The sequence below is a fragment of the Lachancea thermotolerans genome (genome assembly GCF_000142805.1).
Source record: "Lachancea thermotolerans CBS 6340 chromosome G complete sequence".
Taxonomy (NCBI): domain Eukaryota; kingdom Fungi; phylum Ascomycota; class Saccharomycetes; order Saccharomycetales; family Saccharomycetaceae; genus Lachancea; species Lachancea thermotolerans.
Window position 1 is genome coordinate 13,283 of NC_013083.1, and position 25,313 is coordinate 38,595.

Consider the following 25,313-nt stretch of genomic DNA (forward strand, 5'->3'; position numbering starts at 1 on the left):
AAGTGCTCTACGGTGATTTAAAAGATTTAGAGTCTCAGGAAAGGAGCCGTGTTATCTGAAGGCATCATTCACCTTGGGTTCATCCATAACTTTAATAACTTTAGTGAATTCTGCGCAATTGATCAAAAAGCTGTCGTTTGCATGCTAGATTCAATACAAGGAACAAACAAACCTTTTATTTATGCAAATGGTACACTATGGTTGCCGCAAGGTCGAGTTTGCGACGAGAACGAGAGAAGGAATCCAAAAGTCCACAATGTTCGCGCTCTAACGGAGGATTTAGTTTTGAACTCCCAATACAAGGGCAGTAAAGCAATTGTTGTAAGATTAGGAGCAAGTGTTCATGATAAGAAGAATCATGGATTTGTTACAATCCTTGCTCAAATTGCAAAGTCTTCAGGAAAATCGGCCTACATAGGAAGTGGACAAAACGTTTGGCCGGCCGTGCATCGTCTTGATGCTGCAGTCTTGTTTAGATTAGCTCTTGAACACGGAAGCGCAGGAAAGATTTATCATGCTGTTGCCGAAAGCGTTGCGTTCAAAAGCATAGCTCACGGTATTGCTAAGGGTTTGAATGTTCCTGCAGTTTCTGTGCCTTTGGAGGAATGGCCAGAACAATTCAAGTTCATAACAATGTTTGTAACAAAAGATTTCCAGACTTTTAGCAGACAGACACGAATCGAGCTTAATTGGGAACCAAAGAATTTGAGCCTTCTGGAAGACATTTGTACAAACTACTTTTAGCTGAATATGTATATTTGATTGGAAAAACAAAACCAAAAAAGATATGTCACTTTCATCTCAATACAAACAGTTTTGCCCATTAATAACCTACTTCCGCTCTATACAACAAAAGTGACTCAATTTGGTTTATGTACTTATTCTCTAATAAAGACGTTGATATCAAATCTAGTGTTGCTCAGTACACAACAGTCCAAGATAGATCCAACACGTCGAGTTATGTATACCAATAGTAATAAGGCTTTGGCGCATTTCCCCAAGAATTTTTGAGTTTAAAGCGTCCTTTCTGTAGCTTCGATGTAGTTTCTCCTTCCGTGAGGTGCACAAAGAACAAGAAGTAACATAAAAAAAGCCTCTCTCGCACTTATGGAGGCAAGCCAAAAATGATGAAAAAACAGATTTGAATCTTCTGGAAAATGAAGTTCTAAAGGTTTTAAGATGAAAAAGAATTACGCACATGGTGCAGATTATTATAGCTTAAACGAAAACCATTACATCTTTGCCTCAATCGTTAAATTAAACAACAATCATACAATCAATCTGGCGACCTGGCAAAAATATAGATACAAGTTACTAGATTTCTCTAAAAAGGCATATGTTACAATAATTGGAGGTTAAAGTCTCAAGTCATATCAGATTTATGATCGGCGACAGGCTTAAAGCATAATTTTATATCTGGATTATGATTTGACGGGACGTATTGAAACTCTGATTTACAGAAATTTTTACGGAACAAGGCTGCATAACATCATAATCACAAATCGCTCAAAAATATTCTCATCAATACTCCACAAGACATAAAAGTGCTTGTTCACTGTTTTTATCAAGTTTTGGACACTTGAACACTGGGCCCGTCAGAGGTCAACATGGAATCTTTCAGTTCAACGGGTTTAGGAAACCTCTTATTTGGTACAAATTTCCCTCAATAAATCCTTCACAACAGAAATCGGATCCCTGGCCACTATTCATGTACAGAAATTCTTGCAGTATCGAAACATAGACTTTATTATGGATTTTGTATATATTTATACTTTTAGACTAGTTTTATCTCCAAACTACTCGCCAATGACTTTTACGCATAATAGGCAATCCTTGAAAATCTATTAAATTAGGCAGCGTCATACAATTTTGTTTTTTGCATAAGTACTGACGCATTTTCCTCCCATTTCACTGGTAGCACACTCAAAATATTTTTGTACACTTTGTGAAATCAGTAAAAAAACATTCCACTGTTATTTTACGAAACTAATTAATTTTTTGAAAGCCTTTTTCCCCTTCTGATAATTGCTTTCATAGTCCTACTGGATCCGCTTCACAAAACATAGCTTTTATAGCAATTAAAGAATCGTTTGTTCTCAAAATTCGAGGCCACACAGCCATTCCTTACCAGTAAGCCATCATACGTGTAACAAGAATTCATGCCGCAACAGGGGTTCAACCCAAGTTTATTGGATGCCATTGACCCTATCAAACACAGTTCTGGGGGTGAAGCCAGAAGTAGTAACAAAATCCATTACATAATCGAGTTTCAACAAATTTGGGTATCATTATTGTTCTACTGTCATCTAGGTTCTAACACTCTGGAATAGGGAATACTAAAGGCAGCCCTAAACATTTTCATTTGTTTATAGGAGGTTGCGCGAACAAAAGAATAAAACCTCGTATGAAAACAGAACGTGTTATCTAGTTCCTCCAAATTAGCATACTAATGATAAGCAATAAATCTAGGCCAGCTTGACATGGCCCTATAAAATCGGAAAAAGTCGCTAAATCCACAGAGTAGTATTTTTTTTTAGTTTTTTATGTCCTTAAGGCTGACACTGACGTATTATGTGCTAACTTTATTTTCAGGAGAGTTTGGAGGGTTCTTTTGTTCTTGTTTTCTTGAACCTAAAACTAGCACCGTGCATGGAAAGAACCTTTTAACCTTGAACTAAGTGTACTCAATTTCTATGGAGCACACAAAGTTTCAGAGCCGGACCTTTCTTCACATGATCAAAGTTCCATTCACAGTAATTCCTAAAACCAATGTTTTTTTCAAATAGATCAATTTTTGCTGTTGGAGCGTTCTCCTGCCACCTGTTGTTGAGCTGAAACTAAGTCATTGTGGGTAACACATGTACCTCCGCGTGCAATGACAATTACAACGTCTTCTTCGCCAAGTTCAGACCCAAGAGCCTCTTTCAAGATGCCGGGATGATAGCAAAAGTGTATAGAGGCACCGCATGCCGATTCAATAATAAATCCTGTATCATCTGCAAATCTCAAGCATGTTTGTATTTGAGCGAGTCTGGGTCATTGGTCGAGAGGATCTCAAATTCCTTGGCTAGGTTTTCCATAATGATCTAAGTAAACTACTTCGTGGATGATGGTACCACTTTACATCATATCTGAGCCACTATGGTCTGATCTGGACTATGAACGGTCAATGTGGACTTTCTATGTGCCTTAGTTGGGTATCCGTCGTATTTATGATATGTCCATGTGCCATATCATTTCATACCAATGTGGCATTATGCAACTTGGCACTAATACACACCAATGATGCGGTCGAATTCTGACATTATTGATTAGTACGGATTTTTTTTATAGCATTTCAACTTAACTTCCTCAGGCTTATGAAGATAATTCCGGCTGGCTCAACCTTTCCAGGACATTTCTGAACGAAGTTATTTAAGTTTGAGGGCCCCCTACTAAGGGGTTTTTAATTTTTTGTGCCATCGTTAACGTTGCCCAAAATCTTGAAGTATTTCACAAATGTAAGGTATCAAAAGAGACTTCTTCTTTTGTGTCACACCATATTTGATAGACCATAACCGTTTCAAAAAAATGTGTCAGAGATGGTTTTGTTGATTGAATGAAAATAGAGCCCTGTAGGGGGCTCGAACCCCTAACCTTATGATTAAGAGTCATACGCGCTACCGATTGCGCCAACAAGGCTATCAACGATGTACGAACTTACATAATATGCTACCTGCTTCGCTGTAGTCCCATGACTTGTCGTCATGAAGCAGTAATGTCTGAGACACGGAAGAAACTGCGCCAGAGATAATGAGGCTTGCTATAAGCATCCAGATCTACAACAATAAGTACTACTAAGATCTAGGCGTAACCTGAGATTAAGAGGAAGAGAGAAGAATAAGGATCTTTGGGAAGGATAATCATAATCATATCGGGTCAACGAACCGCCAACTTTATATAGTCCGGAGCTCCAAACCAAGGTACGACACATTTACTTAGTTTATCATGCGAGGCCACGATTCAGTCTTACCAAACCATGAATGTTACAAGATGGAACTAATATCCTAGCTATTTTATAGGCGTATCATTAGTTGTGGACTATACCTTAGGCCAACTGTAGCTAGGGCCATCAATCAGGTCATTGATGCATGCTAATTTGCACCAAAAATCGCAATTAATTAAACTAGCAATACAATTGTTTGCTCACTCTCATTGTACTTCATATTAATTATGGAAGACGGAGTTATATCAACTTTTGCGTATTGCGGTTTCATATATAGATCATCTGACATTTGAAGAATTAGTCTTCCCCTCTTTCTTCGCATTTAGCAAGCTATCTTTAAGCGAGTTTAGTAGTACTAAAATATCACATTTGCTTTTGAAGCATTCACCTTTGACACCCAAATGGAACACCTTTTCTACATATATAAATCATTGTTGTGCTTCCGTCCCAGGTAAACGATTTGAAATTGAGTGGAAGCAAGCACGAACTTCTATTGTTCGGCTATAACAATAAATATGCCAATTTCTATTTAGCATATCTTAATAGCTTAATTCGTGACGCTAGCTGGGTAAGTCTCATCTTTAGACTTTACCCAATAGTCAGCTTTTAACATCACAACTGGGATGCCAGTTTTATCTTGTAACATTCATAACTTATGTAAGGTTTGCTTAGAGTTTCACTTTATAAATTGACTACGAGTCATGAGCGCATTACAAAGCTTGTGGTGTACAATTTCCAGGGAAATTGTCGCTAGTGGTCTCTTGGCCCAGTTGGTTAAGGCACCGTGCTAATAACGCGGGGATCAGCGGTTCGATCCCGCTAGAGACCATATTTTTGGCTTTCAATTATTAGAATTTCACTTATTCCTGACCTGTTTATTAAAACTACTAATGTCGAAAATAGGTTATTCCGACGATATTGTAGACTAAAAGAGCCGAAATTCATTTTTTTGTCCCTATAAAAATATTATGAAAAAAATTGTATGAGAAAAGAACGCCATAATGATGCTAAACACACCAAAATCGTCGATTTTCCTTAGTAGAACGCAACTTTCGTAACAGTGAGTTATAGAGGTTGAACAATGTTTTACGCAATACAACTTTCTAGAGATAATAATTCATTAGTTAATCAAGTGGTTAGTATTGAAAGGATAGTATAATAAAGAAAAATGCAGTTTATGAGCCAGGGAATTAAAGAGAGGGAAAGGTCGCCTGTTTTCGTCAACAAACATAAATAATAGAGATTAGCATTAATGGGCAACTTCAAAAATATATCGTGAGTGGTGTTTTACTCTTGATGTCAGGTCAGCTTTTGAGCGAGGTTTGACATCATGGAAATAGTCAGGAAAGCCAGTATGCGTTTCAATCAGAAAATAAGGAAATTCTGCATGGCTGCTTCAAACCACCTTGCTCAAAAGAGGATAACAGTCTTGGGTAGAAATAAAAGTGTTAAGTTCAAAAATCTTTTTCTTTCTAAGCTTCTTGGATAAATCGAGATTTTGATGCACATTTACTGCATCTGCTGTCAAAATTACTCTAGGACTTGAACACAGTTTTTGTTGCATAAAAATGTATTGAGGCGAGTCTGGGTCATTGGTCGAAAGGGTCTCAAATTCCTTGGCTAGGGTTTCTATTATGATCTAAGTAAACTACTTCGTGGATGATGGTACTAAATATCTCCCCCGTCTTTCTTCAGTCCAAGATTCATGTCTTGCAAACCAAAGAAATCATTCGGATTTATAGAAAATTTCTGGGACGTGGCTGAGCCTTAATCATAAGGTGATAATCGTACTGGTGGTACCACCCCTTACCTTCTCCAAGCCACTGTGGTCTGCCTTGGACTATGAACGGTTAATGTTGACCTTGTATGGTACTTAGTTGGGTATCCGTCGTATATATGATATGTCCATGTGCCATATCATTTCATACCAATGTGTCATTATGCAACTTGGCACTATCACACACCAACGAACCGATCACAATCTGACAATTTTATCCTAATACCTCTCTATAGCTTTTGAAACTTTTAAAAGATTTTTGAGCTAAACCCCTGGATTGTGAAAACACCAGAGCAGGACTGAGGCTGTTTTCATCGAATTGCGAAATCTTTAAGTTGAAATAAATTCGATTATAATCAAAAGGTGAATCAGCCATATTCAACATAAGGTATTTTTAATTGACGCAATATTTTTTAACCCGCCCCCGATCTTAGTTAGATGTTTGCATCTAAGATTTTTTAGCAGAAACATCTTCGCATTTATCTCTTGGCGTGTAATCAGATTGAACATGGAATTGGCTTGAAAAAAAACTCAGGGTCATTGATCTAACAATTTCCACTTTATTTACAAAGACCAATACTTCAAGCCACGATATTTAGTTACCCACATTATTATTACAAACTCACGTCACCTTGAAAGTTATGTTAACTGATCGTGATTATATACCAAATTCTTGGCTTTTTATCACCTCGTCTCTGTGTTGGCAGCCTTTTTGTACTATAGTGAAATGACACACCATTGTGTTCAAGCACGCCTCCTCAAAAAACATTTTCTCTGTCATATCTGTTATGCCGGGACATTAGGGGTAACCCTATATTACACCCCTAAACACTAGGCTTCCCATGAAAAAATTTACGAATTAAGCTATCATCGGCACAAACTAAATCAAAAAAAATAACCTTATCAAACTTACCAAAAAAATTTCCGCTTGCTCGTACTTTTCTTTAGATCCTGCCTCCCGGGCAAAATTACAACATACTGCAATCTTACATAAATAATCAAAAGCGGGGTTAGAGTAAACAGGAAATTCTGTTGTTCAGTTTCAACAATAAAAATGTCAAATTATAATTAGCGCATCCTAATATATTAACCTTGACTTCAGCATTTACACACAAATTTTATAGCCTTTAACTAAGCGTTGGCTTGCAGTATCTTAATAAAAACGTTAATTTTACCCTGTAACATTGGAACTCGGAGACTCAAAGTCAAAAGAGCAAGATGATAGAAAAACAACGCAAGGTCATGTGCCTCTTATAGCGTGTATAGGATATGTTTTGCAAGGTACTAATATCAAAAGGCAATTTGGCCGAGTGGTTAAGGCGTAAGATTAGAAATCTTTTGGGCTCTGCCCGCGCAGGTTCGAATCCTGCAGTTGTCGATTTTTTAAAATTTTTTGATGTCTGCGGCGGATCTTAACAGTGAACTCAATGACTTGACTCTCTGACGTATGTTACGTTTACGAGCAGCTTCAAGCTACCAATCAATAAACTAGTCCTCTTTATGTTAAGCTAAAAAATAATTGCAAATATACTTTCAAACCCACTTAATATTTAATTACCGCCGGCTTACTGAAGCGAATTTTACAAATGTTATGGCCGGAGCCTGAATGCCTGCCTTGTGTGTGAGACGCATATCTTGTCATCGCTGATCTAAGAGGTCTTCGGAAATGAAAATGCATAGAATAAAAACACCTCATACAATGTCATTCTTGTTTTAAGTTATATTCCAAAACTAAGATTTGACGAAAAAGATTGTCCTAGCATTTGGCTTATATAACTGGAAAACTTTCAACGTGCTCATAACTATTTTCACTCCAACAGTCATTACGCGATGTCCGATATAACATGCCTGTATTTCAGAAGACTGAATTCCGAACTTTTACTGATAACCTTTTAAAATCCGGAAATTTCAAGTAAGGTCCAAGAAGCTGCCAAGCACCTATCAATCAAAAATACATAGGTTCGATTAATATTAAATTAAGCTTCTGGCAAATTGCTGAGTAAGCCATTGAGAAGAATAAGCAAGCATTGCTACGAAGAAATACCACATATAGGTTTCATCATTGTGTGCGTTCATATGTGCATGAGTGAGCTGAGCGTTATGTTCAAAAAAAAAAGAATTAGCGGCACACGCAGCGGCATTTTGTAGAAAAAATCCGCATTTCGTTAAGTATCGCACTGTGCCTTGACTTTTTGGTAAACTCTTATCAAGCTTTTTAGGCTTGAATTGTGCTTACAATTAGCGGAGGATATCACGCTGTCAGCGCTTTCCGCAAAGACTGCGTAACCAATCCAAATAATAAGAGCAGCCAGTCTGTTGCAAAAATCCCCAGCTTCTCTAACTTCTAAGATTTGGCTAGGATCTGAGTATTCATCTGTTCGAAAAGCTAAAATTTGAAGGAGTAGGCATATTAAGCCGTCCATTTCATAGCTTTGTATATCACTCTGAAATAGCTTTCCCAGATACCTAGATTTGACTTCTAGATTATAGGATCGACCTATCCGGCTACGAATCGGTGCTCCACTTAGTTTTCCCAAAAAAGGCGAATGCCCGAATGAAAAAATGCCAATATTAACCAACACAAAGTGAAGAAGAGCCACAGTATCTGTGATCTTGTTCATAATGCAATGATCAAGATCAAAATTCTTCAGGTTTTTGTCAAATATAGGGAGCGCGGTTTCAAGGGTCAATACATCTTGGCTGCTCATTTTTGTTTTTGTTTGAAAAAAGGAGAGAAGAGAAAAACACTCTTGTGCATAAAGATCTTGATCAATTTTATAGCACCTTAAAACGTCCAGATCATGGATTGAAAACTTGGGCTTTTTCAGTTCCAGGTTAGTGAACAAGTCCTCTCTTTCCTCAACGAGTGGTCTTGTTGGAGTGTCGCCAGTTTGAAACTGCAGCCCTTTACTGCCCTGACTGAAAAAAAAATACTTTTTAACGTCACTGAAAAAAAAGGCAGGGATAACAAGCAGGCTTTGGGTGTATTTTATATTATTCCCTTTGTTGGCTTCTCTAGTATAGTTGCTGTTCTGAATAAACACTTGAGGGGCTGCGGTCACAATCTCAAATAGTAGCTGGGACTCACACGCAACTAACTTGCTTTTACTTTTCCTGTATCGAGAAAGGTCGCGTAATTTTTTTGCACTTATTAGATCTTTCTCCGCCTTGTTGAGTGACAAGCAACAAGTTTCATGGTCAATAATTACTTTCGTTCCATTCTGTTGGCTAGCAATCAAGAATCCGTCCACAACAGAATATCTGCTTGATATTAACTCCATGCACTATATGAGACCTGGAACAAACTATCATTCAAGCTAGATTGTTGGGTTTAAAATGTTCACTAAGATAAAACCTCATAAGTTCATTAGTGGTGGATTGTGAGAACTCCACAATCCATATCACAATATACGATACGCGCAACATCTTTCTATTACGTTGGAAGTGCCTCTACGCATTGTCAGCCAATATTGATTCAACAGTGGCCAAGAGTTTTGAAGTTTAGGTAACCTCCGTGGTTTCATTTTAGAACATAATTGAAGCGCAAGCTGAACCTTGTGTTGCCTGCCAAAGAAGGCACTGGTTCAATTAGAAGTAAGTTTGAATATGTTGCTTTCTTGTAGTTGACAAACCATCTGGCTACTTAAGTTTACGCGATAAAAACAAGTTTTACCATATTCGAACCCCTTCAGCAGCGCCATTTTCAAATTTTCATTGTTTAGAGCATTGCCGGGAAGGAGGTACGTTGTCACCTTATTAAGGAGAAAAACCGTGAACGAGTATTCGAAGCAACGAAAACAACATGGTTTTTTGACACAGACTAGCCTCTTTCTCTATGGTCCCAAACCAATATTGAATCGGGTCCGTTCTGCAACTATAGTCCCGCCAAATCCCACGTCGGCTGAAATAATGAGTAATATCCCCTCGGTATAATTGGATATCTAATAGATCTTTTGAGAATTCTAAGCCGACTATACCTCTGGAATTATAACAAAATAGAATATTCAAAGCAAAACAGATTCAAGCCAGATTTCAAGCCTTCAAGGTTTCCAGTAAACTCTAATAATCCTTATTTAAGTGTTTATTCATTTCCTAAGAAGATTTATAACGCTCGAGAAGGCGTTCAACAGCCACTGGGTGTTTTCTAGGCCAACGCTAACCCTAACAAGGCTTGAATGGGCTCCAAATGTTGAAACTTCTTCGAGCTCAAAGTGATGTGCCAGGTGAACGTAAGGGCATGCTAATGTGAAGTTTGTGCCATTTGAAGGCCCTTTGAAAACAGTTAAGGAATTATAAAATTTCTTAGCATCTTCTTCGTTGAAGAAAGACAATGAAAACAGGCTACCGTAACCGCCCCCATTTGTACGAACAGATTCGAAATTCTTGAAGGTCTCCTTTGAACTGACTGTTGGATAGTAGACTTTCTTGAATATCTTTCCTTCTTCTGGCAAAAGAACTTCTTGGATAAGTTTCATGGTATTTTCATTGGTCCGAGTTGTTCTCTCTTCAAAGTCTCTAGAATTGGCCTCGAGGATGATAGCATCCTCTAGCCAAAGTAACTCTTCAAATTCGCCGCCTCGAAAGTACTGAAGGGCGCATGAGTATAGGGCAGATTTGGGGTTGAGAATGATGGAGCCTCCCATAACATTACTAGACCCGCTGAAAAGTTTAGTGAGTGAAGTGCACACAATGTCTGCATAAGGCAAAACATCGACGTTTAGGCCTCCTATAGTGTCATCGACTACTATGAAAAAGCCGTATTCATTCGCCATATTTCGAAGTTGTTTAAGGTCGGGCATATTCAGCATAGGATTCGAGGGAGTTTCCAGAAAGACGCCTAGGATGCGTTCTTTACCGCCTTTCAGAAGAGACCTTAATCCAGCTAAATCTCTTGAATCTCCAAATCCAAAAAATTGGCATTTTCCAAATTTTTCCATGATCACCTTGGTATCTTTGAATGGGAATCCGAAAACGGCTGCAGTCTCACAGACTGGATGTTGTTTGTCATGAAAATCTCTGTTTTTGTGTGATAAGGGTTTGCGATTTTTGTTTTTCTCCCAATGAGTAAGTAACTTACGCGCAGTGAAAACGGCAGACATGCCGCTTGAAACCAAGTAGACATCTTTTGTTGCATCAAGTATTGGTCGTTTATCTACGACTTCTCTCTTTTCGCCAAAAGGATTGCAGTGATTATTCGCTATTCTATTTCTCAACAAAACTTTTGCTTCTTCTCCTGTTCTTTTCAAAAGTTGGATATCAGTTCCCGTTTCATTTTGAGAAAGCTTAGAATCAGCTGGTAATTTTTCCAAAAACTTGTTCACAAAAACTGCTAGCCGGCTTGACACGCATTCTCCTGTCAATTTCCAATACTCTTTGACAGTTTCGAGTTCATCTTCAGATGCAAAAATGGCTGCTATTGTTATAGCCAATTGGTAAGAATCCTCACCAGCATCTTTCCCATTGTCATTAAGGTAAAATGTCTCAACTTCCATGCGGGCTTTGCTCTGGGGCCCACTTACCGACTTCACATATTCTAGACAGTTCGAGGCTGATTTCGCGGAAGGAAAAGGGCGACAACCCTCCGAGCCTTCCCCAAACTTTTGCAAAAAATGATCACAAAGTTTTTGTATAGCGGGCTGAGGAAAGTATCTAGGATATCCTGTGACCATCTTGCTGATATAATCTGGGTTCTTCTCCACGTACCCAATGGCAGACTCCCAAGTGGGGATACCGAATGAAACTGCATATTCTAAGTTACTAGGAAGGGGTTGACCAAACTCAATTTCCGTCATGCTGCGCCTTTCGAGTTTATCTTTCGTAGCAGCTAATTTCAGATGTTGTAATGCGCTTTATTGAACTTCTTGAATACATAAATCAAGAAAGTCCGAAAGGTTACAGAGCATAAATATAAAGTTTCTTGGTAGTTCTCTGCCAAGTGTGGCACAAATAACAGTGGCGTTTCCAAGTAAGGCGTTTCTGCGTAAGGCATTCCCTTCAAAACATCCCAGCCTACACTAGAGTCATCATCGGGGTTAACTTTCGTTTAGATGCTCGTTTATAACTTATCTCATGATCGTGTGAAGCGATCATTTGCAATTAGTTCTCTTACTCACTTTATAGAACACTGTGGCATTTTCTTCTTTTTTGAGTGCCGTAAGTTGCTTAGTAACTGGTTTTCCAGACTTTTCCGGAAGGCTCTTTGTCTTTTCACCAGCGACATAAATACCTCCTTTTTATTTCGAGATTGCAGCATGGAAACTTGATCCTCGGAAGTTCATAAAAATAATAGAGGTAATCAGGTGATCAGCTGCGTTTTTTTTGCTCAAGGTAGAGTTGGATCTGAAAATTGAAGAGATCGACGGATATGAACGAGAACGCTACGAACAAGAATCTATTTAATTACGGGGCAACTTTTTGTTAAAAGACATACTTGAAAATTTTAGATAATTTTTCGGTCTCTATTTTTAGCCCATGGTCTGTCACCGAGGCGCTGCCTAATTATGTGGGCATTCTCGATCAGAAATAAAAGAGTATCGGTTGGCAAAATTCTCATGGCCAGTTGTCTGGGGGATGACTTGCATTGATTCCTTGATCTAAGGGAAGATTAGAATTCGGTAAAGCTGCGAGTTGCTTTAATCGCAAATTCCCGGAAGATCTCACATATATTGTATTAACAACTTGAATTTAAAAGAGCTTCCATGACGCTCATGTGAAATGGAGAAGTTATTAAAGTTTTCAACATAATTTGCACAGAACCCAAACCAAAAAAGGATTTTAAAAACAAATTGTTTTATGAAAAAACCTGTAGTTGCTTAATCAATGGTAGTATTTATTCCATGTATCGGACGCTTTCGAAGCCACTTATTCAATGGTTTGTTCAAAGCTTTGTGGGTTCACGTTGGCGTCAACTGAATGATAAAATGATCAACTTTTTATACAAGAAGACTGGACATGTAAAATGATGGCGGATTGTCACGGCAAAAAAGCCATGAAATTTATGATGAGTTTTCCATTATTGCCAGTGTCCTTAAAAAAACTTCAAAATGATATTTTTGACCAGAGTGTATTGTAAAGTAACTCTTTAATACCTCATTTTATGATATAGCCACTTCAACAATTACAAACTAATACTACAATATGTGTATTGTTCTAAAAAGCTTCCCAAAAAAGCTTTCTTCTCTCAAATAAATAAAGATTCTCCCGTTTAAATTGCCTCTTGTTTACGTTAGAACCAATTTCTTTGAAGCTTCGTGACGTCAAGGGTTAATAAAACACTTTGTTTTTCAGACATTGGACTTAAGTCACATAAACATACTCTTTTGTATTGAGGCAATTTAGAATGAATTGGAATTTGAGCATATTTGTCGGTATCACCTTAATAGAGAAATTAGATTTGAAGCCTAAGCCACAATTGTATCAAACGTAAGTTTCTGTAGTTGTTCTTTCAATTATTCAGTAGTTGATTTCAAAAACTGATAACGGTAATTGCGGTCAAGGCAAGTGTGCTTCTCCTCATTGCATGATACGTACGTGAGCTTTTGGGATTTTTTTCGCGAAAGCAACTTTCTAATGAACATGTCCTGACTTTGACCTGCAGGTAGTTATCTCGCCTCATTGTGTTAATTATTGATAGATATATTTATAGACACTGAATCTTAAAAGGCAGTGAAAAAGACAAGGACGCTTACCTTTTCCATAATAACAGAGGGGCAAGTTTTGTTCATACGGGAGCTATCAAAATATAAAAAATTTCTCTTGAACATCCTATGGCCTTACACCGTGCGTAGCTTCAAATAACTCTCAAGTTTCAACCCCCACACAGGCGGAAACATTCATGATTTTTATTATTATGTAGTGAACAATGTAATAACAGTGTTCAAAATGCAATTCCACAGTTTTGAGAAAACTGTTGAACACCCTTTTCCCCTCGAATTGCTGCTCAGTAGCAAATGTGCGTATACACTGGGCCATTTTTTTACATTGGTATGTTTCCAAACAAACTCGTAGCATTCGAGAGTCCTCTGGCATCATAACTTTGATACCAACAATCGAACTACCTCCCCCCATTTTTTCCCTCCTACCGCTTACAAAAGCTCTGTTCCAGTTTTTTGACAGCCTAATGCTTGGAGGTTGAGAACGCGACGACTTAGGCGCCGATAATTCAGCACTAAGAAGAGAGCAAAGAAAATGTCGCACAATCATCAAAAACGTTAGTTGTCTTGAGCACACGAGGAAGAGTCGTGAAACTGGGCACTCTCATTAGAAATTGCTCTCACCCCGTGGACCGCTTTGCGAACATTACTTAAAGAACAAGCATTTTGTAACAACATTGAGGCTGTAACCCCATGAGGTCCTGATTGATTCTGTCTTCGCCTCTCAAACGTAATGCAAACTGGCATAAAAAATCAAATTACGGTCTTTGGGAAACAAAAAATTTACGAAAACAATTTCCGAAGTTCAAACTAACAGCAATGTAGCATTCGGGACTTTCCAAGTGGGCCCAACCAGCATTCATGAATCTTTGTGACCGATATAAAAAGTTTTCCTTGAGTTTGCAGCTACCGACCATCATTTAACAATGCAGGAGTCTTCCCTTTCAAGATTTGATTTTTGAGTAGTCTTGTGCCTCTATAAATATAAGAGATACCCCGATAGCTTTTGCCCCCGCTTAACCGCTGAAGATGCTGCAAACATAGTCACAATTTTATACATGGCACCAAAAACCATTGAAGCAGCTTCACTCGCGGAAAGAATTGTGAAAAAAAAAAGCCTGCCTGAAGAACATACAGACAAGAGAACTCGTGTCTCCAGACCCGGCTGCGTTTCCGGAGCGTTGCCCCAGATTCGCCCCACAATCGGCAACCCCGCATCTGCGCCTGTACGCAACGAGTGATCACCGTTTGCATGAGGATCTCACCATCCGTCTCGCGACGCAACACCCCGGAAAATCAGCAGCATCCGTTGGAATGGCCGGAAAAATGCGGGGAGCCGAAAAAAAGCACGATAATTTTGGGGACGCGGATAAGCCGGAAGAATTTTTCCTCCAACATTTTCTTGGAAGCAATGGAGCTCTATTGACAAAGGTTTGATTTCTGTTAATTCCTTAGGTTTTTGCCGCGTCCGAAATACTGCGACCTTCCCTGGATAACATGCCATATTCAAGTTAAGTTTTGTTTCATGACGTGTTATTTTTTTAGGCGGGTGGGGCATGTTCCTCTCCCCCGGAAAAATTTTCAAGTATCGGAAAAAACCGTCAGTACCTTCCGAGAAAACTCGTACGGAAGAAAGATATTCCGAAAACGGACACCTTAGATCGTACGCATGTTTTCGAAGGCAAAAAGCTGCATCATGCCACTGCGAAGCGAGTAAGCGGAAGTCAAGGGTAAAGGGGAAGCCAGCACTAAAATTTTTCAAAACGTCAGCCGGGTGAGAGGTTCAAGGTATATAAAGCGAAACGCGACTCACGACGGAAATCAAGTTTCTTCCACAACAGATTCGGAATCGCGCAAGATTTGATTAGTTGTTCCCCGATTGTCAAATTTTGAACACTTGATCTTCAAAAGCACTCACTACAGAAAACTAAAACAATGGTTCACCTAGGTCCCAAGAAGCCTCCTATGAGAAAGGGGTCTATGATCGACGTCCCAAAGAACTTGATGGAACAAATTCAATCCCTTGAAGAACAGTTCACTGTTAGCGGTGAGAAATTGAAGGAAGTCACCAAGCACTTTGTGGGTGAGCTAAACAAGGGTCTCTCCAAGAAAGGTGGTAACATCCCTATGATTCCAGGCTGGGTTATGGAATTCCCCACCGGCCAAGAAACTGGTGACTACCTAGCTATTGACCTCGGTGGTACTAACTTGAGAGTTGTTTTGGTCAGACTATTGGGTAACCACAAGTTTGACACTACTCAATCTAAGTACAAGCTTCCTGACCACATCAGGACTTCTTCTTCCGAAGAACTCTTCTCATTCATCGCTGACAGTCTTAAGACTTTCGTTGATGAGGAGTTCCCAGAGGGCGTTACAGAGCCTTTGCCTCTAGGTTTCACTTTCTCTTACCCATGCTCCCAGGACAAGGTTAACGAAGGTTTCTTGCAGAGATGGACCAAGGGTTTCGACATTGAAGGTGTTGAAGGTGAAGACGTTGTGCCAATGTTGCAGGAGCAATTGGTCAAGAGGAAGATCCCAATTGACGTTGTTGCTTTGATCAACGACACTACCGGTACTTTGGTTGCTTCCATGTACACTGATGCCGAGACCAGAATGGGTTGCATCTTTGGTACAGGTGTGAACGGTGCGTACTTCGATGTCGTTTCCGACATTGAGAAGTTAGAGGGAAGATTGCCTTCTGACATCACAAGTGACCTGCCAATGGCCATCAACTGTGAATACGGTTCTTTTGACAACGAGTTAGTTGTTCTACCAAGAACAAAGTACGACATCATCGTTGACAAACAATCTCCTAGACCCGGCCAACAAAGTTTCGAGAAGATGACCTCCGGTTACTACTTGGGTGAACTTTTGAGATTGATTCTTTTGGACCTGCAGCAACAAGGCCTAATCTTCGAAGGGCAAGACCTAACTAAGCTGCAGAAGCCTTACGTTATGGACACCTCTTACCCAGCCAGAATTGAGGAGGACCCATTCGAGAACTTGGAAGACACTTACGATATTTTCAAGAACGAACTCGGAGTCGAGACCACTGGCGGAGAGCGTAAGTTGATTAGAAGAGCTTGCGAGCTGATTGGTACTAGAGCCTCTAGAATGTCTATGTGCGGTATTGGTGCCGTGTGCACCAAAAGAGGTTACAAGACCGCTCACATTGCTGCCGATGGCTCCGTTTTCAACAAATACCCAGAGTTTAAGGAGAGAGCCGCTGCTGGCTTGAGAGACATCTTTGACTGGGAGCCTCGTCAGAACATTGAAGAGTACCCTATTGTCATTGTTGCCGCCGAGGATGGATCCGGTGCTGGTGCCGCCATCATTGCTGCTTTGACTCAAAAGAGACTGGCTGCTGGCAAGTCTGTGGGTGTTGCCAAGTAAGAATCTGGCACTAACGATTGACGAACTTTTTTTCAGTTCATTCAAACGACCGCCTATATGTTATAGTGATGCGTGCATGACTGATGAGTATCTATCAAAGATTTGATATATTATTAAGTAGTTATTATGATAGATATTACGAGACCATCTTTAGACGACACGAAGGCTAATCAGTTTTATAGTTGGGGTTGTATTATGTTAGAGATCAAACTCCTGGCGAGGCTCAAAACGCTACAGCCGGTTCGTTGAAGAAACCTGGAGCAGAGACGCATTTTGCCTCGCTAGTATATGTTTGCCCTGGATGTGCACTCAAATTATTAAACAATACTTTCTAAGTTAATAGCGTAATCTAAAGCCTTTTCAACGATGCTTGTTTGATGATGATCGTCGGCAACCTCTTCTTCGTCAAATACAATGCAACCTCCAGAGACCTTCCACCCTCGAGCTAGCGCAAACTGCTCAGTGTCCTTTTCACTCTCGAAAAAGAGCAGAGCCTTCACGTTAAAAAGTGGCAGCTTATGGTATGCTAGCTCAGTGTTACGTCCTATTTCCTCCCGTATCGCATCCATTAGGGTTTGTGTGAAAACGTTAAATTCTTCAATCTTTGATTCGCTCTTGAGGAGATCCCATGCCCTTTGGTATGAGCCCTCCATCAACCACTTCTCTACTTTTATTGGGTAGGACAAAAACGCATCTTCCTCGAGACTTCCAAGGCGCTTACCCAAAAATTCTAGCTCAGAGTGAAACTTAGTCACGTCGCCTTGCGATAGCAGCAACAGTAGGTAAAGACTGATTAGCTTTGATTTGTTTTCTGATTCAGCCAGTCTTGGAATGCCAGAGAAATAAAACACCCTCAATTGTGAAAAGAAGTTTTCGTACGCTTCAAAATCCGCATTTCTCAAGCTGCATAAGGCGCCAATTTCCAAAACCCTTTTGGCAACATTCAAGTCCTCTAAGTACCTCTCATTCTCTTGTGCTTTGGAAAAGTCGGGTACTAAGAGATGTGATTTAATCAACTCGATCTTAACGGGGCTGAGAAGTTTTTGACAGCTAGAGTTATCCCCATTAACAAAAGCAGTATTCAGGCTTTTAACTAGTTCTAATAAAGTGGGCATAGCTGTCAATTTTGTCCGTGCTTAATGTCTGAAACGTTCATAATGTCTGCCCGCATCTAAGTGGCAAATCAACTAAAGAACAAGTCCTTAATTCAGTATCACTTTATACGTCTATCTTGTTAAATCTACACTTTTACGAATGTTTGGTTACCAAGCCCACGCATGGGTAAAAGAAACCCCAGTATTGACATGAATGACTGTACGCTATAGTTTTTAGTCACATATCGTTCAAAAACCCTAAGACTCTGTCATTTTCGTTTAAGCTTATAAAATCAAGCACTGATCCAGCTTGAAGTAGTTCTCTATTTTGTATTTCTATTCTCTCTGAAATACGGCAAAAGTTAAGCTGAAAAGTGTTTGAGTGAAACCTGTAACCCGAGCTTGGACTCAGCTTAAGAATTCGAGAAATTCCCATACTTTTCCCGTTCTGGATTACCCTGTGGGTTAAAATCATTGCTAGAACACAGGCACAGCATACATGGCAGGTTTTCGACCTTTCAAATGGCTCAAATGCGCTACCGCTTTTTTTTGATTGAGAAGGGGAAAATAGGGTTGAGGGTCTTTCAATAATATCCTTTAACGCGCATCCTCAAATCAAAATAGTATCATAACGAAATGATAAGGCACTAACACCGAAGAAATCATTTCCATGTGCCAAGCAAAGTACTTGAATAAACATGCCTTTTGAGAGTGTGCCCGGTCAACCGTGAATTCTATAGAAGCTAAAGGAACATTCGACGGTTTTTCAATGCAATACGAATAACCAATGCGAACTGGGGATATGTTCTTCTAACAAAAAATTGGATTTGACGGTTGGCTTATTTGAGTTTTAGGCTTCTAATGAAAACATTCGTATATCCCACTGAAATCGCAGCGATTAATGGAAACAAAACAAGAGTGCCCATTTGCAACAGAAGCACAAGATCGGAACGATAATGGCCTAAATACGCAAAATGTTAAACGCGTCCTCCGATCTACGCTCTTTTTGACTTCAAAACGTAATGTTAATTAACAAATACTGAGTTACCAAAATGCATCAAAGCTTCTTTAGCTGGTGTCTCACTATCATTTGAGGTCATACAAGTAAACTCTAAGCGTCCTCATAAAACTGTACGCCTATCTTGACCTTCTCTGAGCTCCCTCGAGAGAGCTTCCGAATTTTTTTTTGTAGAGTAATTATCCTTGCCCTTACCGAAGCACTAGTCTTCAAATCGTCTTTGCTAATTCGAACAATCACTTCAAATTCCCGTTTCTTTGAATTGCTAGAAGCAATTCTCTCGTCAAGGCTGAGGTTTTGAAGCTCTTTATCAGAATCACCTTTTTGCTCAATGTTGAAGTTGAACAAACCATCCCTTATGTTGCCACCTGGGTGAACACCACAAATAACGTACATGATAGTTCCAATATATTGGGTCCACCAAACAATTCTCTCTCTCTCAACCTTGTTGCCGTCCCGAAGCACGACGTCTTCAAGCAGTTTTTTATGCTCTAGCTCTTGTTCAGGAACGTCGCCACCCCATCTGTTACAGAGCGCAATCCCTATCAGCGCTCTGGCCCTATGAGAAAGTCCATGACATCCCGCGATGATTCCAGTTGTTGCAACATGAAGAGCAGCAGTCGGTTGCAACTCTTTAGGGTAAGAAGCATGTACAAACGCCAAGTTGCACAATGCTGGTGCGATTCGAGAATACACAATCTTAGGAACATCCTTTTCCGGAATCGCAGCTCTGAGAAGCTCGAGGTATTTGGGAGCTAGTAGAGGTGCATATGGGCGTGTTGCGACGTGCAAAGGGTCCTGAGCTCTGATTTCACGAGGCAAAATGGAGTACAATGTGCCTTCTCTTACACCTCCTTCACTGAAATGAACAGTCTTGACTTGTGGAAGGGATTCAAACGCAGCGCTCATTAAAAGACCAACAGCAGGCAATTGTTGCGCTCTTCTTTCAGATACTTTAAAGATCTTCTTAGGGCCCGGTAAAGATCCTTTCAAGAACAAGTAGTCGGCCACGCTAGAGAACTCTTCGAATGAACATGAAAAGCCGTTTATAATAGTTTGAATTGGATACTCTTTGATCTTTGACAAAAGCAGATGGCCCATTCCCCTCAGACCTCCGCCACATGTGAACAGATCGAATCCGCCCTTTTGGCGAGCTTCTTCGATCATTTCCTGAGGAATGTCTATTTTGGAAATAGCATTTTTGTACGCTTCCTTAATTTCAAGAAAGAGCTCTCGCTTATCCTCGAGTTTCATTCTTCTAGACAACGCCCCTGCGCCATATGGAAGCGACACTGGAGTGTCCGACATCTTGATCTGGCCGTCAATGCAACTTATCCAAGATATTTGAGTACTTCCCCCTCCAAGATCCATATAAAGCCCTGAAACAGAATTGAACGAGGAGATAACTCCATAAGCGCCTATTTTTCCCTCTTCTTCTTTTGTTAAAAGCTCGACCTCCCATTCGGTGGATTCAAATACAGCACTAATGAATTCCTTTGAATTGATAGCTTCGCGTGTTGCCTCGGTGGCAACAACGCGGACACCGGTCTCTGGAACGCCAAAATCGTCACAAATTAGCTTGAACCTCTTCATGGCTGCGCTAACCTCCTTAATGGTGTCTTCCGGGATAGGGGCCTTATCCAATGAATTGGCTGCATACTGAACTTCAAATAGTGAAATACCAATGCGGTCTTTGAACACGCACGGCATGATTCTAGCATGGTGGGAGGCCTTGGAGGATATACTGAAGCGGATGCCGTTCGATCCTATGTCGACTACTCCACAAAGGTTTCTAGAAACAACCTCCGTTTCGCTATCGCTATCAGAAATGGCAGACATCTTATTGCCAATAACTAGTATTCTGATCAACAGGCAGTCTTGAAAAGCGCAAGTTGACCGTCTATACGCACCCTTAGCTTTCTACCACTTCGACTGGCCCGTATCGAAAATTTTTGATTTCATGAGATACACGCGTAACTAGTGATCTATATTTTTGGGCTTGGCGCCCAATTGGAGGGGGCTAAGGGGGCTTTCCATGGAGGGCCCAGTCTTGCCATGTCCGCCAAATTCATGCTATAAGTGAGTGTTGAGCTGCACAAATCTTGGTGTTTACTAACATGACAACCAAAGTGTAATTGAAGGAAAGACTTCAAACGCCAGAGCTTCTGATGGAAATTTAGTATGTGAGTAGAAACAACCTCCTTCCACTCTTCTTAAGAAGAAATCGCGTTTTTATTTGTATTTCTAAAAGCTATGGTTAGTTGGATTTACGCACTCACGTAATTCTCTCAGTACGCAACGGAGTGTTCTAAACCAAATCTGAAAGAGTTCATAGGAATCTGCGTCGCTGCTCGATATTCCCCAGTGGCTGCATAAATTTATCATTTGCAATTATGTATCTCTCACTGACTGCTCACGCAATAGTCATGTGGAGGTGTTTCAGGTCTTGATACCTCCTTGAACGTTAATTTATTTGAGAACTTTAATTAGCCCTTAGAAGAAGAACCGAGGGGGAGCAGACTATAATTAATATAATTACTGGATCTTGTGAGCGGCAACCTCAAGTTGCTAAAAGAATGGCAGCTAATCGCGTCCTCGTGCACTGGGATGAACCAGCTTGATGTCTTCCGAAGTGTATTCCATCGCACGCGCTACATTGAGTTGGGCGCTACTTCAATAATAAACAATATTTTGTAAGTTTTACGCTTTCTTCAACTGGGTGTCACAGTTTGCGTCAAAATTGGTTACTGTGTATTTTTGTTTATATTGCACTTTGGTGAAAGGGTAACATCTAAATATTTCACATACATTCAGATATACATCAAATTTGTAAGAAACCCCTACCGATTAATTACAGATTTTACCAAAGGAGTCTGTATGGTGGAGGCTTCAGATAGCCCAGCCGTTGTTTCTGAAACCGAGGTTTCTCTAAAAAAAGCTCCGGAAGTGATTGTTGGTTCTTCGCGTTCCCATGCAGAAGCTCTGAGCACCTTTGAGAAAAAGCAGCGAGCCATGGATGGGCCGCAAAAATCCCCAGAAGGGAGCCGCCATCAATCGCCAGAACCAAACTACTTCTCCCTTCAAAGCCCAGAACCACACTCCGAGCGCGAGGTAACTGTGGACAATGATGACAGCAGTAAAATCAATGGTGAAGAACGCAGTAAATTAAAACAGGGATATCAGAGCGATGATGACAATGACTCTATTATAGACATCGTATCAGAAAGTGAGGTTTATGAAGCAGCAAAGCAGCTACTTAGCTCAAAACCCCCTCAAATAAGAGTGAATTACCAAGGAGAATCATACCTTCTACTTGGAGAGTACGACGGAGACAATGCTAAAGAATGGAGCAGCGACAAAATCATCTGTACTGACTCAGCAGATCTACATCGTGGCTGTAATGTTGCATTTGGACGAATGAGGCTTTTTTTTCAACAAGTTCATGGAGGACTAGAGTTACTTTCCAAAGAGCTTTCCTTTGAATTCCCTGACCTTGACTTAGTCATGGAAGAAGATAACATGTACAACAAAGATATTACCGTAAACGATGTGGTATCGATATTCAAAATTATAAAGGACAACTCCATAAAGAAGTGCGAACCTGATGTCTCGAATCATTTGACAATCAATGTCAGCACAAAACCAAGATTTGTGTCCCGCTACAATTCTTTAGTGGAAATGCTCAATGGAGATGCTACTTTCTCCAACATCAAAGTTTTCACCAACGACCGCAGCCATCCCGTTGTCCTAGATGAGTCTGAACAGACACCCAACTCGAAAGATGCTGAGGTGATAATAATGTCCTCTGAGGGGGAAGAGGCTGACGAAAATGAAGAGGCTGACGACAATGAGGCTGACGATGATGAGACTGGCGGCGAAAAGGTCAACGATGAAGAGGCGGGTGACGAAGAGCCTCGTAAAATTGAGCTTGATGGGATGGAGCGTGATGGGAAAGAATCTTTCGGCGTCCACAGAGATGGGCTCACCCCTGGAAATGGAACATCAGTTAGCAATCCAGCTGTATTGAGTGAAGAGCTTGGCCAACACAACGCCTTCAGTCCCAAGAGAGGAGCAGAGAAACCTGAGCATTCGGGAATTCAAATGGCAGAAGTTGATAATTCAGAGTCTGGAGACTCACTAAAAAGGAGAAGGGATTCGGTGTCTGATGGCGACTTATTTGTGTAATAGTTTATGGAACGCGGCAAATGTGATCGTCACATGATCATTTTAATGTATTTACCTAAAAATGTGCTTTAACGTTTAAAATATCATATGAAACTGGAAGTCATATTCCTCACAAGATCGGTTCTCCGCCGAAGTCTTAAATACCATCCTGCGAGGCAGTAGACAATTTGAGCCTTCCCTTCTCAGCCAAATCTTTAATGGTTGAAAAACCCGCCCAAGAATCTGCGTTTCGAAAAAAACGCGATCACCAAAAGGATCGACACACCCCTCAACTAGCTCGGAGAGTTTCTTTGGTCCTCCGGGCTGAGAGTTGTACCTTCTCCGACTTCATCTATAGTCATTCTTTTGCAGAGTCAGGCTCTTTGTTATTCCTCGCTTGTTACACATCACTACATACGCGAAACATATATTTTTTAAACAAACCAAAAGGGACACATATCAGACAGAACTCTCAATTGATCGTATTGAGATTTAGCAAACACAAGATGGTTGTTATAGCGGTTTCTATCGTCACTCGCCAAGGCAAGCCCTTGCTTTCGAGGCAATTCAGGGATATAAGCAAAGATAGAGTTACGGAACTTCTCTCTAACTTCCAAGGACTCGTGGCAAAATCCTCCTCGCAACACACATTTGTCGAGGACGAACATGTTCGATATGTTTACAAACCATTCGACGATTACTACATCATTCTAATTACGAACCGGCAGTCTAATATCATTCAAGACTTAGACACTTTGAAGCTTTTCTCACAGAGCATGAACACATACCTCAGTAGTTTTGATGAGAACGAAATATTTGAAAACGCATTTGAGATTTTGAGCTCTTTCGATGAGGTAATTACCATGGGGTATAAGGAGAACTTATCAATTTCTCAAATCAACACATATCTTTCCATGGAGTCTCATGAAGAAAAGATTCAAGAGATCATTGAACGCAACAAAGAGTTCGAAGCGGCAGAAGAACGGAAGCGTAGGGCTAAGGAGATTTCCAGGAAAGAGCAAGAACGTAAAATGGGCGTTTCCCCAATGGGCCTTGATGCGACAAGATTCCAAGCTTCAAATGACCCAAATATTTCGAATGCGTACAATAGCTATTATAGCCAGGCTTCTGCAGCTGCCCAACAATCATACCTGCAGTCTCAACAAAAGGCCGTAAGCCCAGAGCAGGTTGCAAGCATCGGGACAGAAGTTTCTTCCTCTCTGGGGCTCGGTGGAAGAGGAATGAAGCTAGGTAGGAAAAAGAGCCTCGGCTCACACTTACAGCCTACAAAGCAAGCTCCTGCCCCTGCTGCTTCATTCCAGATCGAAGAGTCTGAAAAGCCCGCCAACAACGGGATTTTGGTATGCGTGAAAGAAGTTGTTAGTGCAGAGATCTCTCGGGAGGGCAATGTGTCAAGTTCAGAGCTCAAAGGGAGCCTTGAATTGCGTGTTAACGACAAGAACCTTGCCCACGCCATAATCCGTCTCGCTTCTCATGTTGACGTGAAGGACAAAGCCTTTCAATTTAAGACACATCCTAATATTGATAAAAATATGTTTTTATCTTCAGGAGTTGTTGGTTTACGTGATCAAAAGAAGGCCTTCCCCTTCAACGACCAAAGTCTGGCTGTACTCAGATGGAGAAAGGTTGGTGGCGCAGATGATAATAGCCTTGTCCCAATGGGTGTATCATCCTGGGTTTCTCCCTCTGACTCTAACACAGGTATGTTTGATGTCACCTTGGAAATTGAAATGAATGAAAACTACGAAAATCCCCTTAACGATGTTCGCTTTTGCATTCCTGTTTACACCGAAAACGTCCATATCAACGATGATTTTAACGATCTGGGTGCCTCAATCGAGAGCGTGGATGATGAGAACGGAATAATCGTGAAGATTGAGACCATAGCGCCCGGTACTACAGCAGCTGTTGGGCTTGCCTTAGAAGCTGAGTACGAGGATGCCCTCTTCCCCATGACTGTTCATTTCAGCAACCATGCCGCATTGTCATCATTTTCAAAGGTTGAGGTGGCCGACGTGATTAGCACAAGCGAGGAAGCGAGCCAGCTGCAATTTGATACAATTTCCAGCATTAGAACTGATGACTACACTATTACCTGAGAAATTTAATTACGAGACAGTAAGATTGTAATGCAAAGGAAGTCCACCGTCAGAGTTACGGGTCTTCCAGACTCCTAGCCTTTAAATTCGTAAAAAGTTATTTTGTAGCT

General features: G+C 40.5%; 7 protein-coding genes and 3 non-coding genes across 10 annotated transcripts, besides 2 other annotated features; 5 read left to right on the forward strand and 5 right to left on the reverse strand.

Moving 5' to 3' along the window:
* The first annotated feature begins 3,018 nt into the window (after positions 1 to 3,018).
* Positions 3,019 to 3,283: a long terminal repeat.
* A 325-nt stretch (positions 3,284 to 3,608) lies between these two features.
* KLTH0G00308r lies at positions 3,609 to 3,681 on the reverse strand. The gene has a single exon. It is a non-coding gene; the product is annotated as a tRNA-Lys (tRNA).
* Positions 3,682 to 4,740: 1,059 nt separating this feature from the next.
* Positions 4,741 to 4,814, forward strand: KLTH0G00330r. Its single transcript has one exon. It is a non-coding gene; the product is annotated as a tRNA-Ile (tRNA).
* Positions 4,815 to 5,556: 742 nt separating this feature from the next.
* Positions 5,557 to 5,973: a long terminal repeat.
* A 1,085-nt stretch (positions 5,974 to 7,058) lies between these two features.
* Positions 7,059 to 7,140, forward strand: KLTH0G00374r. The gene has a single exon. It is a non-coding gene; the product is annotated as a tRNA-Ser (tRNA).
* Positions 7,141 to 7,927: 787 nt separating this feature from the next.
* KLTH0G00396g (KLTH0G00396p) lies at positions 7,928 to 9,043 on the reverse strand (the record flags this gene model as incomplete). Its single annotated transcript, XM_002555010.1, has 1 exon — positions 7,928 to 9,043. The coding sequence occupies one exon, from the start codon at positions 9,041 to 9,043 to the stop codon at positions 7,928 to 7,930; it is 1,116 nt and encodes a 371-aa protein (XP_002555056.1).
* Positions 9,044 to 9,847: 804 nt separating this feature from the next.
* Positions 9,848 to 11,554, reverse strand: HSU1 (cystathionine gamma-synthase; the record flags this gene model as incomplete). The annotated part of the gene is made up of 1 exon (XM_002555011.1): positions 9,848 to 11,554. The coding sequence occupies one exon, from the start codon at positions 11,552 to 11,554 to the stop codon at positions 9,848 to 9,850; it is 1,707 nt and encodes a 568-aa protein (XP_002555057.1).
* Positions 11,555 to 15,349: 3,795 nt separating this feature from the next.
* Positions 15,350 to 16,807, forward strand: HXK2 (hexokinase 2; the record flags this gene model as incomplete). Its single annotated transcript, XM_002555012.1, has 1 exon — positions 15,350 to 16,807. One exon carries the CDS (start codon positions 15,350 to 15,352, stop codon positions 16,805 to 16,807), a length of 1,458 nt encoding a protein of 485 aa, XP_002555058.1.
* Positions 16,808 to 17,124: 317 nt separating this feature from the next.
* Positions 17,125 to 17,922, reverse strand: RPN12 (proteasome regulatory particle lid subunit RPN12; the record flags this gene model as incomplete). The annotated part of the gene is made up of 1 exon (XM_002555013.1): positions 17,125 to 17,922. The coding sequence occupies one exon, from the start codon at positions 17,920 to 17,922 to the stop codon at positions 17,125 to 17,127; it is 798 nt and encodes a 265-aa protein (XP_002555059.1).
* Positions 17,923 to 19,012: 1,090 nt separating this feature from the next.
* On the reverse strand, positions 19,013 to 20,758 carry RTG2 (Rtg2p; the record flags this gene model as incomplete). The annotated part of the gene is made up of 1 exon (XM_002555014.1): positions 19,013 to 20,758. The coding sequence occupies one exon, from the start codon at positions 20,756 to 20,758 to the stop codon at positions 19,013 to 19,015; it is 1,746 nt and encodes a 581-aa protein (XP_002555060.1).
* A 1,038-nt stretch (positions 20,759 to 21,796) lies between these two features.
* RMR1 (Rmr1p) lies at positions 21,797 to 23,104 on the forward strand (the record flags this gene model as incomplete). Its single annotated transcript, XM_002555015.1, has 1 exon — positions 21,797 to 23,104. One exon carries the CDS (start codon positions 21,797 to 21,799, stop codon positions 23,102 to 23,104), a length of 1,308 nt encoding a protein of 435 aa, XP_002555061.1.
* A 197-nt stretch (positions 23,105 to 23,301) lies between these two features.
* Positions 23,302 to 25,203, forward strand: RET2 (coatomer subunit delta; the record flags this gene model as incomplete). Its single annotated transcript, XM_002555016.1, has 1 exon — positions 23,302 to 25,203. One exon carries the CDS (start codon positions 23,302 to 23,304, stop codon positions 25,201 to 25,203), a length of 1,902 nt encoding a protein of 633 aa, XP_002555062.1.
* Positions 25,204 to 25,313: the final 110 nt, after the last annotated feature.